The sequence below is a fragment of the Hemiscyllium ocellatum genome, chromosome 11 (assembly GCF_020745735.1).
Source record: "Hemiscyllium ocellatum isolate sHemOce1 chromosome 11, sHemOce1.pat.X.cur, whole genome shotgun sequence".
Classification (NCBI taxonomy): Eukaryota; Metazoa; Chordata; class Chondrichthyes; order Orectolobiformes; family Hemiscylliidae; genus Hemiscyllium; species Hemiscyllium ocellatum.
The window spans coordinates 38,488,901-38,508,414 of record NC_083411.1 but is presented as its reverse complement, the minus strand read 5'-3'; the positions used below and the strand labels follow the sequence as shown (position 1 = coordinate 38,508,414).

General features: G+C 40.2%; 1 protein-coding gene across 2 annotated transcripts in view; it reads right to left on the bottom strand.

Moving 5' to 3' along the window:
- LOC132820419 (heat shock factor protein 1-like) overlaps positions 1-19,514 on the bottom strand; it is a 63,546-nt gene that overhangs the window by 39,053 nt on the left and 4,979 nt on the right. For both annotated transcript variants that reach the window (XM_060832528.1, XM_060832527.1), the window contains exons 2-3: positions 10,934-11,042; positions 8,530-8,654 (exon numbers count right to left, since the gene is read on the bottom strand). In XM_060832528.1, coding sequence (XP_060688511.1) covers positions 8,530-8,654; positions 10,934-11,042 — 234 coding nt within the window. The remainder of the gene's footprint in view (positions 1-8,529; positions 8,655-10,933; positions 11,043-19,514) is intronic.

Sequence of the window (19,514 nt, the reverse complement as noted above, 5' to 3'; positions counted from 1 at the left end):
ATAAGAGATAGCTTTTGTCCGAAACGTCGATTTTCCTACTCCTCGGATGCTGCCTGACCTGCTGTACATTTCCAGCACCACTCTAATCTAGACTCTGGTTTCTAGCATCTGCAATCCTTGTTGTTTCCTCCAAATAAGTAGTTTGCTGCACAAGTGCAAATGCCTTTAGTTTTTGCAACAGGACAGAAAATCTGAGAAATGTCAAAATTCCGATGTCTTGTTTGTTTTTCTCTGCAAAGTTTGTACAGAACTGATTTAGAACATTTGTATGTACTCATAGATAGTTTTATGAATAAAGTAAATTTTTTTACATTAAAAAAGTCCTTTGGGAGTAGTTCAGAGATTTACTAGATTAATACTTGAAATGGGCAAATGGTCTAGTGAGAATTTATTGGACAACTACATCCAGTGGTGTTTAGAAGGATCATAAGCAACTTGACTGAAACATATAAGAGCCTGAGAGGTCCTGATATGGTACATAAGGCAAGGATGCTTACATTGTGGGGAGAATCTAGAACTAGGAGTTACAGGTTAAAAATATGAGATGGCCAACTTAAGGCAGAGATTAGGAGATTTCTTTTTCCTTGCAGAGGGTTGGGAGTCTTTGGAACTTTCTTTCTGAAAAGGTGGTAGAACAGTCTTTGAATGTTTTTAAGGCAGAGCTAGACAGCTTATTGATAAGCAAGGGGCGAAAGGATATCGAGGGCAAGCAGTATCGCAAATAAATCACAGCAGCTATGATCTTTTTGAATGAATTACTGGATCCCTACAGTGCAGACAGAGGCCATTCAACCCCACAAGTCTGCACTGATCCTCTGCAGAGCATCCAATGTCATCCCTATAATCCCACATTTACCATAGTTAGCCCACTTAACCTACACATTTTTGGACTGTGGGAGGAAACTGGAGCACCCAACAGACACCCACACATACATAAGGAGAATATGCCAACTCCATACAAGTTGCCTGAGGCTGAAATCGAATCTGGGTCCCGAGCACTGTGAGGCAGTAGTGCTAACCACTGAGCTGCCCTAAATGGGGGAGTAGGCTTGAAGGAGTAAAGCTGGGAGGAGGTTGCATAGTGGTAATGTCATTTAAGTCAGGCTAATGGGGACAGGTGTTTGAATCCCACAATAGAATGATGGTGAAATTTGTATTCAATAAAAATCTGGAATCAAAAACGTGACCATGTAACAACAGTTGATATCATAAGAATACATCTGGTTCACTACCTAGGGATGAAACTCTGCTTTCCTTACCTGGTCTGGTGACTCAGACCCACAGCAATGTGGCTGACTCTTAACTACCTTCCAGACAATCCCTGGTCAGCTTCACCACATCTCATGAACACATCCAAAACAAAAGTGGCCCAACCTTGTTCTTAATTTTTGTCTGAAGTACCATTTATGTGACCTTCATTCCACCAAAAACATATCCAAAGTACAGCTTTCAGTGTGCAGCAGTGTATGTGCTTGTTTGAAAAAGCATCTGTTGTTGAATTATGACCATTGTCTTGTGCCAATGTAAATAATGTGGTGTCTAGGAAATAATGTTATCCTTTTGTGTTATGGCTTTACGTTAAATAGAGCTGTAATGGCTATTGAGGATTTTGATAAATTCTTTAAATCCTGCTTCTGTGTAAGTTCAAACACCCCATCTCTCAACATAAATACAGACAATAATATTGCAAGTGACTGCATGATCTAATGAAGGGGTTAGTGAGAATAAAAAAGGAAACATCAGAAAATCAAAAAGGAACCCTCAAGAAAACCGTGGAGAGTTGAAAAAATTGTATTTTGACCTCAGTGCAAAACTTAAAAATGAGGACTGGGGGGGATCCAAGATGGCGGCGACCCAGCAAGACTGAGTCCACAGTGCTCTACCCAAAACTTGGGAAAAGTGGGCTATCCACCCCCACCACACTCACTAAACCATTTATAATAGTTGTTAACCTTAAATAGTTACCTATTAGTACATTTAAATAGTCTAACACTAGCTGGAAAATGAGTAAAGGGAAGGGAACAGGCGGCTCTAAGAAAGCAGGGACCCCTCCCCCACCCTCTCCCTCTTCAGCTGCAACAAAGGTGTCTTCAGCTACTTCAGGAGATTTACCAATGAAGATGAGCTTTGAGGAGATGTTTGCCAGGTGGGAGGCGAAGATTGATGCTTTTATCGATGAGTCTCGGCAGAGCAGAGAAGCACTATCAGCCGAGCTGCAGAAGCAGGGCAGAGACATTCAGGAATTGGAGTGCCGAGTCAGAGAGGTGGAGTCGAAGGCCGCAGCCTCAGAGACTGGGATAAAATCGGCAGCCGACCACATCCGTTTTCTCAAGAATCGAGTCCAGAACCTAGAAAACCACATTGATGACCTCGAAAATCGATGTCGTAGAAAAAATATTCGGTTGTTGGGCCTGCCCGAGCAGGAAGAGGGAGGTCAGCTGACAGCATTCTTAGAGCATTGGCTGCCACAACTTTTAAATCTGCATAATGGATCAGGCCAGGTAAGGGTAGAATGGGCCTACCGGGTCACAGTACGTGGGCCCGGCTCAACCCAGCGCCCACGCCCGGTCCTGTTCCAGCTGCAGAGCTATAGGGAGAGGCAGATGCTCCTGGAAGCCTCAAGAAATCTGGGAAAAGATCCCCAAGCTATGACCCACAAAGGATCCAGGATCATGCTGTTCCAGGACTTCTCCCCAGCTTTGGTCCGAAAGAGGAAGGCATTCGATGAGGCGAAGAAGCGTTTAAGGGACTTAAATATCCAGTACTCCTTACGATATCCAGCGACGCTACGCCTTAGCCACGAAGGATCCATATATAACTTCGGATCACCGGAGAAGGCTAAGGAATTCTTGGACTCTCTTAAATAAACTGTAAGAGATTGTGGACGCTGGTCTGCCTTTCCCATTATTTTGGTTTACATCCCTTCATCTTTTCTTATCTTTCCCCCTATGTGTGTATGTATATATATATGTTGGGGCGTTTGGTTAATGTTGATGGGGAGAGGTGGTTACCTTATTCTATTTTACTTCTGTTTTTAGGAGCGGGGTTGTTTTTCTTTCCCCTGTTATTTTGTGGTATTATATTTAAGTATTACATGTTGAGATTGTAATCTTATAGTTATATATGGTATTAATATTCCCAAATATATTTAGATGTGGGTGTGGGTGTGGGTGGGGGTGGGGTGTTCACTGTTAACTCTAGCTTTATATTATATTTGAATTCTCCTCATTTTATTGAGGAACACCTGGGTCAAGGGTGGGGCACTGGTTGGAAGAGGGTAAGATGGACTGTGGGAGAGGAAGTGACACTCCCTGGGAACAAGGGAGAAAATCTCCAATTCGGAATGTTTTATATTTTTTATACTTAGAAAGAGTTTTTTGTTACATTGTTTTGAGTGTATCAGAGAGTCTTTACTTTTGTAAATCTTGTATGCTCCATGCTCGGGATGTTCTGGATAGGGTTTCCCCTCCCGAGGGGTCTCGGATCTGTCCAGATGATTATGGCTGAACAGTCGGTTAAGTGGTGCACCTGGAATGTCAGGGGGAGTAATTCGCCAGTTAAAAGGAAGAAAATATTATCAAATCTTAAGAAGGAGAGAGTTGATATAGCTCTCCTACAGGAGACACACCTGTCGGATAAAGAACACTTAAAATTACGACAGGGCGGATTTGATCAGGCCTTTTTTTCCTCTTTTAATTCAAAAAGCAGGGGAGTCGTTATCCTTGTCCGGAAGAACTTCCCTTTGAAAATTCTAAATCAGATAAAAGACGAATCTGGACGATATATTTTGATTAAATCCCTCATAAATGGAGAGGAATATGGGATCTTAAATGTGTACTGCCCCCCGGCACACCCCTTTAAATTCATAACGGAAGCTTTTTCAAAACTGATGGCCTTTGGTGCCCGTCATACAATTATAGAGGGAGACTTTAATTGTATTATGGATCCGGAAATAGACAGGATTCCCAAGAGTGCCGCTGGAGTATCTCCCAGATCTAGACAACTGGCGGACCTGAATAAAGAATTAGGATTGGTAGATGTATTCCTGATGAAGGGCTTATGCTCGAAACGTCGAATTCTCTATTCCTGAGATGCTGCCTAACCTGCTGTGCTTTGACCAGCAACACATTTGCAGATGTATGGAGATGTCTCCATCCACAGGGTAGAGATTTTTCTTTCTACTCTAATCCACATAAATGTCACACAAGAATTGATATGTTTTTTGCCCCATCGATTTTTCTAAACTCTATAGCAACCTGTAAAATAGGTACTATAGCAATCTCTGACCATGCCGCTGTATACATGGAAACTAAGGTAAAGAACAATGGGACATCTGCTCGGCATTGGCGTATGGACCCCTTCCTGATAAAAGATAGCAAATTTTTAAAGTACTTCTCCCAAGAACTTAAAACTTTTTTAGAAATTAATACTGGTACGGCTAGCAATCCGTCAATGATGTGGGAGACCATCAAAGCTTATGCACGAGGTTTGATCATCTCCTATTCAGCGACCCAGAGGAAAATGAAGGGAGAACAACAGCGTCTGCTCGAAGCTCGCCTAAAAGCAGCCGAAACAGCATACGCTGATAGACCTTCTATCACAAAATTGCAGAGGATTACAGCTCTTAGGACAGCTTTAAACACCGCGCTTACTCAAACGGCTAAAAGGGAAATATTATTTGCGAAACAAAGATTATATGAATATGGCGACAAACCGAGTAGATACTTAGCATTTCTTGCAAAGAAAAAGAAAGCCCCTCAAACTATTCCGACCATCAAGGAAAGTACAGGTACCCTGACTCATGATCATAAAAAGATCAATGCGACCTTTAAAGAATTTTATTCTGAACTATATAGATCGCAGGATTGTGAAGATAGGATTAGGAGGATGCAGTCATTTTTTAAAAATTTGACCTTCCCGGGCCTGACTCCGTCGGCCCTAAATACCCCTTTAACAGTCCAAGAAATACTTGAGGCAATTAGACAACTTCAGAGCGGAAAAGCACCGGGCCCGGATGGTTTTCAAGCTGAATTCTATAAAGAATTTATAGGAATATTGATTGACCCACTTATGGATATGTATAATTTTGCGCATAGTCAGGTCTGTCTCCCGCCCACGCTGAAAGAAGCAAATATTTCTCTTATCCTCAAAAAAGGAAAAGACCCAGAAGATTGTGCATCTTACAGACCAATATCCTTACTAAATGTAGACTTTAAAATTCTCTCAAAAATGTTAGCACTAAGACTAGAAAGGGTACTGCCATATATTATAAAGGAGGACCAGACGGGATTTATTAAGGGCCGCAGATCATCCAATAATATCAGAAGGGTCTTGAATATGATCCAAGTCTGTCATCAGGGAAAGATACCAGGAGTAGTAATTTCATTGGATGCGGAAAAGGCATTTGATAGGGTTGAATGGTCATATTTATTTTACACATTGGATAGGTTTGGCGTTGGACAGGTGTTTACCAAATGGGTTTCAACATTGTATAATGACCCCAAAGCAGCTGTTATTACTAATGGGTTAAGATCGGATGGCTTCAGTGTGGGTAGGGGCTGCCGTCAAGGATGTCCTCTCTCACCATTGTTGTTTACACTGATAATCGAACCATTAGCAGAAGCCATCCGGACTGATCCTAATATAACGGCCCCGAGGATTGGTACAGGTAAACACAAAATTACCCTCTATGCAGATGACGTTCTCTTATTCCTCAGTAATCCTTTAATGTCAGTGCCTCGTCTAATTCAAGTTATTAATACATTTAGTGCATTCTCAGGCTATAAAATTAATTTTTCAAAATCGGAAGCCATGCCAATGGGTGGTCTGGCTATGATATCCCACTTAATGGACGGATCCCCTTTTCCCTTCCGTTGGTCCCTGGAGGGCTTCTTATATTTAGGTATTTTTATCACGCCAGTATTTGATCAGCTGTATAGGGCTAATTTTGTACAATTAATGGAAAGGATAAGGCAGGACCTCCAGCGATGGAGAGACCTTCCGATTTCCTGGCTAGGGAGAATAGCATTAATTAAAATGAATGTTCTGCCCCGTCTCTTATATCCTATGAGAATGCTCCCGCTGATGCTGCCAAGGCTAGCCCTACGTAAATTATATGGCTGGTTGGGCTCCTTTATTTGGAACCATAGACGGCCCCTTATTAAGCTGAAGAAGCTACAGCTTCCACAGGCAAGGGGAGGACTGGACTTCCCAGACTTTAGGAAATATCAGTTAAGCTCCCTACTAAGTTACATAGCTGATTGGGTTTCATCTGATCCACAATCAATTTGGCTGGATATCGAAGCCTCCCAAGTAAAATACCCACTTATTAACCTTTTATTTTCAGATAAGAGGAAAATCATTACAGACCACTGTAAAAATCCCATAATATTAAACACAATTAAGGCCTGGAATATAATGCGGCAAAATGAGGGTAACTCACATAAAACATCCCCCCATGCACCAATAGTAGGCGCATGGGGATTCCAACCGGGGATTACAGATGCCACCTTTAAACTCTGGAGATCCAGGGGCATCTCATGCTTAGGGGACCTATTTAAAGATGGGATCCTGATGTCCTTTGAGCAGCTGCGTCTGAAATTCGGAATACCTAATGGGGATCTCTTTCGATACTTCCAAGTTCGAGATTATATACAGAGGAAGACTACATTAATAGATAGTCTTTATAAATCAGACAGAGAACGTAATGTCTTACGACCAGCGGGGGCATCCTCCGTTAGTACTATATACCATTTGCTACATGATGGAGTCTCAGGAGACATGGATGACCTGCTTAAAACATGGGAGCAGGACTTGGGGCTAGAAATCTCTGAGGATATGTGGAATGACATTTGGGAAAATGCTAGAAGAATTGCTATCTGTAACAGAACTCAGGCTATCCAACTAAAGATACTTCATAGGGCCCATATAGCTCCGGCTCGACTGGCAAAATTTAAGGCAGGAGCATCTCCAATGTGTCCTAAATGCAAAATAGAGGTGGGTACTCTTGTACATTGTCTGTGGACTTGTCAGAAAATCCGCAGATACTGGACTAAAGTGGCAAATACCCTGACAGAAATTTTAGGAACGGAAATTAGGGTGGACCCTGTATCTCTCCTTTTGGGCTTTTCGAACCTCTCATCTCTGGATATGCATGGGAAGAGACTATTTTCTATTCTCTCTTTCTGTGCAAGGAAAAATATTTTGGTGAACTGGGTGGCTGAGGGCCCCCCTGGACTTTCAAATTAGCACAGATTAATTATGGAATATATCCCCCTTGACTTCCTCACAAATATGGTGCACCGAAAGACTGAATTATTTTATAAAATATGGCAGCCCTTTTTGAATTATATAAATGCAGATATTTCGGCTATCCTAACAAGGGCTTTTATTTAGTGAAGATTTCAGACCGGGCTGCTCCGGGGCCCCTTGGGAGAGGAATCCTGCGCGAATACGGGTTTAATTATATTTGATGTTTAGACATTCCGAGCATGTAAGAGACTTAGGTATACACTCTGGTTAGTTATAGGTTAGATTAGTAGAAAGTTGAGTTTTTTTTTTCTTTCTTTTTTCGTTTCTTTTTTTTTCTTTTTTGTTTTCTTTCTTTCTCTTTTCTTTGTTAAATTATGACTATTGTATATATGATTTAATTGTACATCAATGTTTGTATTTGAGAGTTTTGTTTATTTTTGTAAATTTGCAAAAATGTTAAATTTCAATAAAAATATCTACAAAAAAAAAATGAGGACTGAGTTGCAATGCATGTCCTGGTTCAATTAAACTCTGCCCTCAAACCCGCCCAACCTCATAAGTACAATTGGTCATGGAGATTAAATACTCTGTGTTTGCTGAGATTTGCAACTATTGCAAGCATTTTATTGTTTTGAAATCTGGTAAAATATTTTGAGTTTGCTTTAAAAAAAGTCCTGATTTTCAGTTTACAACTCAAGATATAAATCTATATGTGAACCTGTCAATTGCAGTATTAATCTGTAAACTCCTGAAATGTATTTAATCAGTAAAAGGCTTCATCATTTAGTCTATTTTCCCAGATTCCAAAAAGCCAGGATAAGGAAGCTCAGCAGGGCAATAATACCTCCCCCACAACCATTTAATAGACTGGAAGCAGCAGTTCTGCCCCAAGAACAGGAGGTGCTAGAGACCAACAACTCTCTAGCACTTCAGAACATAAGGATCAGATGTTGGATTGGCCATTATGTCTTGGGTTGGGACTCCAATTTGGAGCTTCTGACTCAATGGCAGAGACACTATCAATTGTATCACAAAACCTCCTAGATCAGGTATGGTGAACATTAAATACATGAAACCACTTAATTGTAATCAAAGCTACAATGCCAATCTCAAGTGATAACTAAAATCTGTCTCACATACTACTACAATATCTGATTTCAGCTGAATCATTCAGTCATCTCACCACCACTTTTGACCACAGGACACTGTGATTTGCTTTCACACTGTTTTATGAAAAAGATTTAAAATCACCTACAATTATCAGTGAGAAACACTTGCCTTCCTCTTGATGTGGTCCAGTAACTGAGGTTCTCCTTGTCTGAACCGTGGGTGCTGAAACTCAATTATATCATCCAAATCTCGAGGCAGACCTACCCCTATGTGAACCACCTTATGAAAACCATCTGTTGTTGAAAAAAAGAGAGTTAAAGAAATAAGGCCTTTCATCAATAGAAGTGCAATAAAATTTTACTTTATGTAATTATAACTCTCTGTCTACTCAGCCAAATTTTTGGGGGGTAGTAAACAGAAGAGAGAGAGAAGGAATGAAAAAGGAGCACTCCTATCACTACTACTACCAATCTGCCTACTCAAGAAGTGCAGGCACAGCAGCCCCAGCTGCTCTCCATTGCATGTATCATGGTTATGCAAGTTTCAGTAGTACAGTGTATATCTTAAATAACAAAATACAGCCCATAAATAGTTTGGGTCATCTTACTCCAAGGTACATTTTAAAGCCAGGTTTCTAGCTACTGAAATTTACATTGAAAACAGGTCTGCAAGCACTAGTTGTTTTTTAGTTCCAGACATTTACTGACTCATAGCAAAGTATTTTGTTCAACTTTCCAAGAAGTAAATAAGTTTGGCAAAGTTATTCAGATCAATTTCCCTGGTTTTGCTGCCTACACATCTTGTCCATCTTGACTGCTGGCTCTCTCCAGGTATTTTCCATGCAGCGTTCCCCTCTAGATTTCAGCCAGGCTCCCTTTCTGCTTAGTTGCCCTCACATAGCACGCGTTCCTCTACATTTTGGCTCAAGTGATCGTCACACACTCTCTAATTGTGTGAAACTAGCAAAAGGTGACAGATTAAACATTAACCTCTGTGCCATTCATCAAAATTCCAACTAGGTTTCTAAAGCCAGAAAAGGCTTCACTATTCAAGCTTAATTCCATCTCTCTACCTGGTTCTTATTCTGCTGTTTTCAGTTTGGCTCCCTACATTCTTGCCCACACTTGATTTTGTTGCTGGCATGTTTACACTGCTGCTTCCTTATCAATTTCTCTTCCTAACAAAACTTCTCCACATTTATTACTGTTCTTCATCTTCAATCTTTCTCAAACCATCTCCCATCCTTACACAATCCACTTGCTTCATTTTTATCCTATGTCCCACCCAGTTACTGAAATATCTCCATATGACTTTATTTCCAACCAACAACTTCCGTTAACCAAAGTTTCCTTTTCTCAATAGAAAATAGAAAACTTGACAGCAGTTCAACATCCTGTACATTTTCCTTTCCCAAATGAGACTCATCATGCTTTTAAATGTGACTGCTCCAACACATCTCCTCAATTTCCAAACTAACCTACTCCAAGTTTCGAAACAGAAAATGAAATATAGTGTAGGAAATGAGATTGTCAATTTTACTTGGAAGAATAAAAAAGTATATTATCTAAATGGAGAGATTGTAGAGCCTTGAGATGAAGCGAGATCAAGGGGTCCTGCTACATGGTTCAGAAAACATTTGAATATAGAAAGAGCAAGTAATTAGGAAAGCTGATAGAATATTATCATTTGTTGTGAGGGAATGAAATACAAAATATATGTTTTGATTATATAGGCCATCAATAAGACCACATCGAATTTATAGTTTTATGTATTTATTGGTCTCTTTCCATAAGGATGTAAATGTATTGGAAACAATTCAGGGAAGGTTTACTCAACTAATACCTGGAATGGGTGTGTTGTCTTATGAGGAAAGACTGGACAGGCTAGACTTGTACCCACTGGAGTTTAGAAGAATAAGTGGTGCTTTGACTGAAACATGCAAGATCTTCAGGACTTGACAGGGTGATGTCGAAAGGACAGTTCTTCTTGTTACTGAATCTAGAACTTGCGATCACTGTTTAAAAATAAGCAGTAGCCCATTTAATACAAAGATGAGCAATATCTGACAGAGAGTTGTGATACTTCAGAACTGTCCTCCTGAAGAGGTGGTAGAAATAGAATGTTTGAAAATCTTTACGGTAGACATACTCTTGATAAGCAATGGGGTGACAGGTTACAGGAATGAGCAGGAAGGTAGTGTACGGTCATTTTAGAATAGTGGCATAGTCTCGATGGGCTTTGTGCCCATCCTAACTTGTCACTGTGCCTGTATGTTTGTATAGCTGGACTACGCTGATTGTCCTATTGACAAACCAAAAACATATAATCAGCTGTAGGCCAGCATAACATACATGTCCATAGTCTATGAATTTAGTAAGAATCATCAACTTAACAGATTGAAATCAAATTCAGTTTTTTTTTAAACTTACACAGATTACTAGATTTTAGAGGATTTGAGAGATTGTATTCTGCAATTCCATTTTATTTGAAAACTTGTAACTACAAATCATTTAGTCCACAGTTTTGGAGGGGCTGTAAGACAAATTAATTTCCAAATTTCAAACGTACTTACACATGTTCAGCTGCCTGACAAAGCTTGCCATGTTGTTGTGTTTGAAGTACATGGGGAGGATTTCCTTGGCAAAACGTCTCTCATTAGACACCTGAAAGCAGGTGCCATTCTGTAAGAGATAAATACACTAATTGTCAGTCATCCTTATACAGTTCAAATGAGTAACCCTGTCATTTTTAAATGTGAAATCAGATATGACAGAGGAATTGCAGCAACTCATCGAACAGAATCATGGGATGCAGGTTCAACTTTCCCATGCTATTGTCTACATGACTTGACATGTCAAGTACTGCCTGATTAATTAACACTCTGTGGGAATGTAACTCATAATTTTCTAGGTTAATGATTTTAAATCATTTTTGAACTATGGCTTACAAAATACAATTTTTCTTTTAGTGTGACACATTAATATTCATTATACTATATGGAAAATTAATCACAGGGTACATTAACGTTGACCTATCTACAATCTGTGGATGCAGGACAAGTCTATGAAGCACATACCGCTTGGTTTATTACAAATGTATATCCTCTGGATTCTCATGTTTAACTTTAGTCCTCTTGGAGTAATATACAGCAATATAGAATGTACCACATAATGCTATAAACAGGCAGTAGAGAAAGAAAAACTTATGGGGACATTGGGGTCAACCCTTATAGAACGGAGGCCAAATGTCAAAACATTTTCTTGGCTTAACTTCAAAGCAAATGATTTTCACACCAAAACAGTGGAACTAACATAACAACCAGATTAGCCATGATCTTATTGAATGGCATACCATGTTCAGCGAACCAAATGTCCTCCCTTCAATCTACACAAGAGTGGGATTTACAGACAAGTCACAGGAAATCCGGTAGTTTGACCATTAATCAAGTGTGTTACTATGGAAGTTTATGAAGGTAGTGCTCAGGCCTGGTTTTACAGATGCCTGGTGGAACTTTATTTTGGTTTATTAAGCAAAACCTTCTGCTAGTGGATTATATAGCATGACGGCAAGGTACCGTCAATATTCTGCTGGGATTCCAGGATTCTATCTGTAAGGAATATGTTATCATTCTATGCTTAAGTTTACTTTCCCATTTTACCTCACTGTGGCTTGAGACTTTATCCTTAACTTCATATATGTAGACCCTTTCAGCAAATATAAATATTCAGTGAAAACATTAAATGGGGGTGGCACATCATAATATCAAATGACAACCTGTGGCATTACAATTGATGAAATACACATCTCCTTTCTTTGTATTTCCACCCAAGACCATGAACAGATACAAAGTATTGCACACAGAAAAAGAATCTGTGTGTAGCGGATCCAAAATAAAAGTATCAAAGGCTCAAGCAAAGTTGAGCAGCTGTTCAACATTATAACTGAAACTTAGCCCATTGTCCTAAAAAAGTTAGAATTTTTCAAGGTAAGACTCATACAAACATTACAAGTTCTGAAAATATCAGAAGTTCAAAGTTATGAAAAATATACAACACAGAAATGCGTAATTAAGCCCAAAAAGTCATCTTGATGCTTATACCCATACAAGCCTCATCATCTAACCCAGTCAATAGTCCTCCTAGCCATTTCTCCTGTGTGTGTTTACTAACTTCCTATGAAATGAATCAATGCTATTCACCTGAACTATTCCTAACAGGAACGTGTTCTGCATTCTCAACACTCTCAGGTAAAGAAGCTTTCTTCTGAATTCCATACAGGATTTCATAGAAACAGACTCTTCAGTCCAATTCATCCATGTCAACCAGATATTGTAAGTAAGCCTAGTCCCATTTGGCCCATATTCTTCCAAACCCTACCTATTCATATACTCACCCAGATACCTTATAAATATTGCAATTGTACCAGCCTCCACCACTAGACGGCACAGGTTTAGGGTGAGAGGGAGAAGATTTAAAAGGGACCAAAGGAGTAAACTTTTCATGCAAAGGGTGGTGCGTGTATTGAAGGAGCTGCCAGAGGAAGTCATAGAGATGTACAGCATGGAAACAGGCTTCGGTCTAATTTGTCCATGCCGACCAGATATCCTAATTTAATCGAGCCCCATTTGCCAGCATTTGGCCCATATCCCTCTAAACCCTTCCTGTTAATGTACCCATCCAGATGCCTTTCAAATGTTGTAATTGTACCAGTCTCCACCATTTAGGATATCTGGCCAGCATAGATGAATTGGACCAAGGGTCTATTTCCATGCTGTACATCTCTATGAGTCTATGACTTCCTCTGGCAGTTCGTTCCATGCACGCACCACTCTCTGCGTGAAAAAGTTACCCTCAGGTCCCTTTTAAATCTTTCCCCTTAAACCTATACCCTCTTTCCCCCATCCTGTGGAAAAGACCTTATCTATTTACCCTATCCATGCCCCTCATGGCTTTATAAAGCCCTATAAGGTCATCCCTCAGTCTTCGACGCTCCAGGGAAATTAGCCCCAGTCAATTCAACCTTTCCCTATAGCTCGAACCTTCAACTCCTGTAAATATCCTTGTAAACCTTTTCTAAACCCTTTCAAGTTTCAAAACATCATTCCTATACTGGGGAGACCAGAGTTAGAATTAGAATCCCTCCATTGTGGAATCAGGCCCTTTGGCCCAACAAGTTCACACCAAACCTCCGAAGAGTAACCCATCCAGACCCATTCCCTTACCCTATATTTACCCTTAACTAATAAACTACACGATGGGCAACTTAGCATGGCCAATTTACCTAACCTGCACATTTTTGGATGCAGTATAATTGCATGTAGTGTTCAAAAAGTAGCCTAACCAATGTCCTGTACAGCCACAACATGACCCCCCAAGTCCTATACTCAGTGCACTGAACAATGAAAGCAAACACACCAAACACCTTCTTCACTTTCCTATCTACCTATGCCTCCACTTTCAAAGAACTATGATCCAGCACTCCAAGGTCTCTTTGATCAGCAAAATTCCCCAAGACCCTACCATTAAGTATATGAGTCCTGCCCTGATTTGCCTTTCCAAAATACAGCACGTGACATTTATCTAAATTTAGCTCCATCTGCCATTCCTCAGCCCAATGGGCCATCTGATTAAGATCCCATTGTACTCTAAGGTAACTTCTTCACTGTCCACTATACCTCCGATTTTGGTGTCATCTGCAAGCTTACTAATTATACCTCCTATGTTCACATCCAAATCATTTCTATAAATGACAAAAAGCAATGGACCTAGCAGCGATCCTTGTGGCACACCACTATTCACAGGCCTTCAGTCTGAAAAGAAACCCTCCACCATCATACTGTGTCTTCTACCCTCAAGCCAATTCTGTATCCATATGGCTAGTTCTCCTTGTATTCCATGTGATCTAACTTTGCGAACCAGTCGACCATAAAGAACCCTGTCGAACACCTTACTGAAGTCCACATAGGTCATGTCCACCATTCTGCCCTCATCAATCCTCTTCATTACTTCTTCAAAAACTCAATTAAGTTAGTGAGACACGATTTCCCACACACAAAGCCATGTTGACGATTGGGATTATCTCATATGTATGAGCCCTAGTTCTGGTCTTACCTTAATTGGAACGTAAGTCCTACAAAACTCATTCATAATCTTAAAAAAATCTTCAAGATTTCATATTAGGTATAACATCTTAGTTCTGCTATCATAACAAACCTATTTTTGAACCTGCTGTAATGCTGCTAGATCCTTTTCATAATAAGATCAGAAGTGATGCGAACATGGCCAAACAAATGGACTATATAAATTGAACAGATATACTGATTATGTATGCAAAGGGTTGGTTAGTTAGCTCAGCTCTGCAAGTAGCTGGGTTATGATGTAGAATAATGCCGAAAGGTGTGGGTTCAGTTCCTGCACTAGCTAAGGCTATGCTGAAGTACCCTCCTATCAATCTCTCCCTTTGCTTGAGGTGTGGTAACCTGCATATTAAACTGGTACCAGTTAGCTCTCTCCAGTGAGAAGACAGGGCTATGCTAACTTGACCATTTTTACCACAAACAGTTTCAAACTCTAAAAAATGCTATTTCAGAGTTTAGGAAAGGTTAGTTTTAAAAGTGACAAGATATACTGAATATATATTCTGTAGAAGGCAGTGATTGGCAATTCAGATTTTAAAAACATATAATACTACAGATGAAGTGGTAGATACAGTTACAGCTTACAACAATGATCAGGTACAGAAATAGCAAATGTTTGGGGGAATATGGGCCTAACACAGGTAAATTGGGACTAGTTTAGTTTGGGAAACCTGGTCGGCATGGACAAGTTGGACTGAAGGATCTGTTTCTGTTCTGTATGACTCAAACAGTACTTCTCACTCAAGTCAGCACCTCAGTTTGATGCAACTCCATTACAATACCACTGGGTGGCAATGCAAAGAAACATCTGCAGGCTTTCAAATGCTAAACCGTAGAGGAACCAACTAACAAACTGTAAACTATCCCATCATCAAATGCTCTGACGCCATAACTGAAGGTAACTGTTTCTTCTCACAATTCCTTTCACCCTAACTCATTATCATTTCTTTAGGTTACTGGAAACCTGCACAATCCAACCCCCAATCAACTCAAACCTCCCCTCAACCCAGCACCATCCTGTATTCCTCCTGTTTTCGGCTTTTCAGATTCCCAGGCCTGCTCACATTTTGGCTGTTCCTTCCTCATATTTGAAGCACTGAAAAATCTTTCAGGTCCAAATGGCCTGTCTCTCTGACAGACCTGTTTGAATTATCTGGGTCTGTATCCTGTGCCCCAAACATGTTTTTCATTTCTTCACTGTCTTCACTTTCCCTCTTAGACACAATATTCCACTTCCTTTAATGATACTCCCAATGTGGCTCTTTTTCCCTTCACCCTCTTGCCCCTCAATAATCCCCTTCCTCTCCCTATTGACTAGGTGCTAATTATCTGCCTGTCCTCTAACCTCACTTGAAGTGATTACTGTTTTAAGTTGGCCTGCTCATCTACAATGCAACTTGAGATCAATTATACAATAAAATTTTTTTGAATTGATCATTTGGAGGTTATTAGGCACAATTCTTCTGTACCGATCACTGCAATTCTCCTCTGCTGCTCCTTACAATATAATTGCCTTGTGATATGTACCAACAAAATTAAGTTAAAATTACAAATAAGAATTTTCTGACATCGTCACTTCTAAGACATAGGTCTATGAAAAGCTGGACAATTTACATCATATTGCAAAGCAGAAAATCCCAATGTTCTTTATGTTCTGTGTATTTGTGCAGGATATTAAATAAATGAAAACATAAACAAGCAATTATTCCCACATTAAAATAAATGATTGTTCGAATTCTGGAAACTATCAGTAGGTTAGTCAGCTTCTGTGGGGAAGAAGTTTGAACTGAAATATTATTTCAACTTTCAGCAGGTCAAGTATTTATGTAGAGAAGAATGTTTCCAGCTCTTTTTATTTGTATTCAAGACTTCCAGCGACGATGGCATTTGTTTTTAACTTATAATTAAGGGGAGGCAATGGCCTAATGGTATTATTGCTGGACTATTAATCCAGAGACCCAGATAATACTCTGGGGACCTGGGTTCAAATCTGGTCAGATCACAAGGGCACAGCCGTCAAGCCGAAACACTATCAATCTGGAGTCAATCCAATCCTGACCCCTCACCAGTTCAGCAATTATGATTTTCACATGGAAAACTTGTAACAAGCCTGAAGATGGGTTTGACAGCCAAATTGTGGCACAGAGAGCAACCCAAGGCAGAACTTCATAACCAGAAGATGATTTCTAAGGGTAACAATACTCATAACTGGTCTTGCTATGGCCTGAAAATATGCAGTAGCAGGGGCCATAGAAGGCCTGATGTTTTTCAAATGCCTCCCTTGAGGCTTTAATAGACACTGACACTGGATGGAGAAAGATGCTCTTCCATTCATCCTGCAGAAGAAATCTTTTAAGAGAGACCAGGGTGAATGAAAATGACCATAGAAGTCAGCATGTCTACAGTCAGTGCTCCAATGGTCTCTGAAAAAAATGAACAGCAGTGACACCCCTGAGACAGATCTCTAACTCTGCATAAACATACAACTAAGCAGCCAAAGTGCCCATTGTTCTCCTTAATAATCTCAGATCAGGCAGCCTGTTGCATTAATGAAGTGTTAGCAACCCTCACATATGGAGTGTAATTGAGCAGAAGGCATCAGTGCAAAATGGAATATCTCAATTGTATATCATAGGAGAATGGATAAGGGAGAGCAGCCTTCTCATATAGTTTTCTCTCTTCACCCTACAAAAGACAGCATGTAATTCCTGAGAAATATCTGGAAATGGTGCACCAACATTCAATGACATAATGAAAGGAGAGAAACAGCCAAAGCTGATGAGGGAGCCATCCGTATTGGACACTGGCATCCTTCCTCACCTCCTTGGCTGCTCCTGCTCTGGAACATTCCCCACTGCAATAATGAAGGAGCAGCTTCAATATAGCCCCTGCAATAATGAAGGAGCAGCTTCCTGTGGAGGTGTCACAACAGGATTATTCAAAGTATGTAGAAGCAGGGGAAAACCTGCCCCAAAAAATCCCCAAAACAGCCAGGAAAATTTCACCAAGGGATGAACAACTGAATAAAAATCACCAGAGATCATGTTGCTATGGGTCAGTTGGGTGATATCTTCTCAGTTTTAAGCCCATTGAATTCTCCTTTCATATATTGTACATTATGCTTGAGAGCCAAGTCAATGTTGAGTGGAATCTTTTTTATTCAGACTGGGGCCATCAGTGTGAAAGTGGGTGATGAAGAAATTGTTCAGATGTGTGTGCAAGCTGAATAACTGTCCTCACTGAAATGACAAATGACAAATGTCAGTCATTTAGGGTTAGAGTTCATTTAATGAAACATTGAATTAGTTTGGCTATGCCAACTGAATCATCATTATGAGCGCAGGGACAGCCTCAGTGAATTTCCTCCAACAGCTGAGCTAAGGATTCCTCTGGAGGATCATCTTTACGCTCCACTGAGGAAGAATGGCGATCCAATTCATCCTTTCTCCAGCTCCAGACCTTTCTGTATAATCGCATTGGGCAGTATACAGAAAATGGCCACACTGAGATACTCTGGCTGGAAAGCAGACACCATCACAGAACTACATCTTCAGACCCCAAAGGCCCAATCAATGCAAGCTCATGTTAGCAAATGACTTTGTGTAACACCTCTCTACAGCTAGGTTTGGGCACTGAACAAAACAGCAGGAGCAACTTAAGTCTCAGCTGTGGAATGCAAGAGCTGCTGGCTGGGCACAAGTATTGGCCAGAGTGGGCTTTGATGCTGACTGGACATGAGTCTCACCCAGCAGGATGGGTTGGGTGCTTGCTGAGTGGAAAGGAAGATGAGGAAAAGGAGCATGTATGTGTGTCTGGTGGTGCAAGAGAGTTAATTATAACGTGTGTGTGCGTGGTTGTCAGGTTTTTAAAATATTTTACCTGAGAAAATGTTTAGAATTCAATTCATTTTTTGTTGCCAAGTTTTCAAATTGAAAATCTTGTCCTCATTAATCATCTACAAAATCTGAATCATTTAATGTCAGTTCAGGTTCTTCCATATTCTCTACAATTAAGGGTTATGGAATCAAGGGTTTTGGAGATAAGGCAGGAACAGGATACTGATTAAGGATGATCAGCCATGATCCTATTGAATGGTGGTGCAGGCTCGAAGGACAGAATGGCCTACTCCTGCACCTATTGTCTATTGTCTTCAAATGGTACTTATAATAAATTAAAACATTTTGGAACTCTGATGACAGCAGCATATATATTATGAAGAAAAATCTCCAAAACTTGAACCATTTTTAAATGTGGGTACAAAGTAGGTAAGGCCTAAAGACATAGGAGCCCTGCCATTCATTGTCTGATATGTTTCTCAATCCCATTCTCCTGCTTTCTCCCCTTACACCTTGATCCTCTTATTAATGAAAAACATAACTATCTCTGTCTTAAATACTCTAAATAACTTGGCCGCCACAGCTCTTCTCAGCAATGAGTTCCAAAGAGTCACCACGTACTGCCTGAAGAAATTCCTTATCTAAGTTCTAAAGGGTCATCCCTTCATGCTGAGACTGAGCCCCTGACTCCTAATCTCTCCAGGCTATGGAAACATTCTCTATGTTCACTCTATCCAGGCCTCTCAGTATTCTGTAAGTTGTAATCAGATCTCCCCTCTGGTTCTTCAGATTCAGAGTCCTCAACCGCTCCGCATATGAGAAGCCCTTCATCCCAGGGATCATTCCTGTCAATCTCCTTTGGATCCCCATCAACATCAACACATCTTTTCTTAAATAAAGGACTCAAAACTGCTCACAGTATTCACGTGGTCTGATCTGAGCCTTATACATCCTCAGTAGTACATCATTGTTCTTGTTTTCTAGCCCTATTGAAATGAATGGCATTGCCTTCCTAACTGCCATCTAAACTTGTGTGTTAACCTTAAGAGAAACCTGAACCAGGACTCCCAAGTCTCTTTGTGCTTTTGATTTCCAAAGACTTTCTCCGCTTAGAAAATATCTATGCCTCGATTCTTCCTACCAAAATGTCTAGCCTTACTTTACCACACTGTATTCTATCT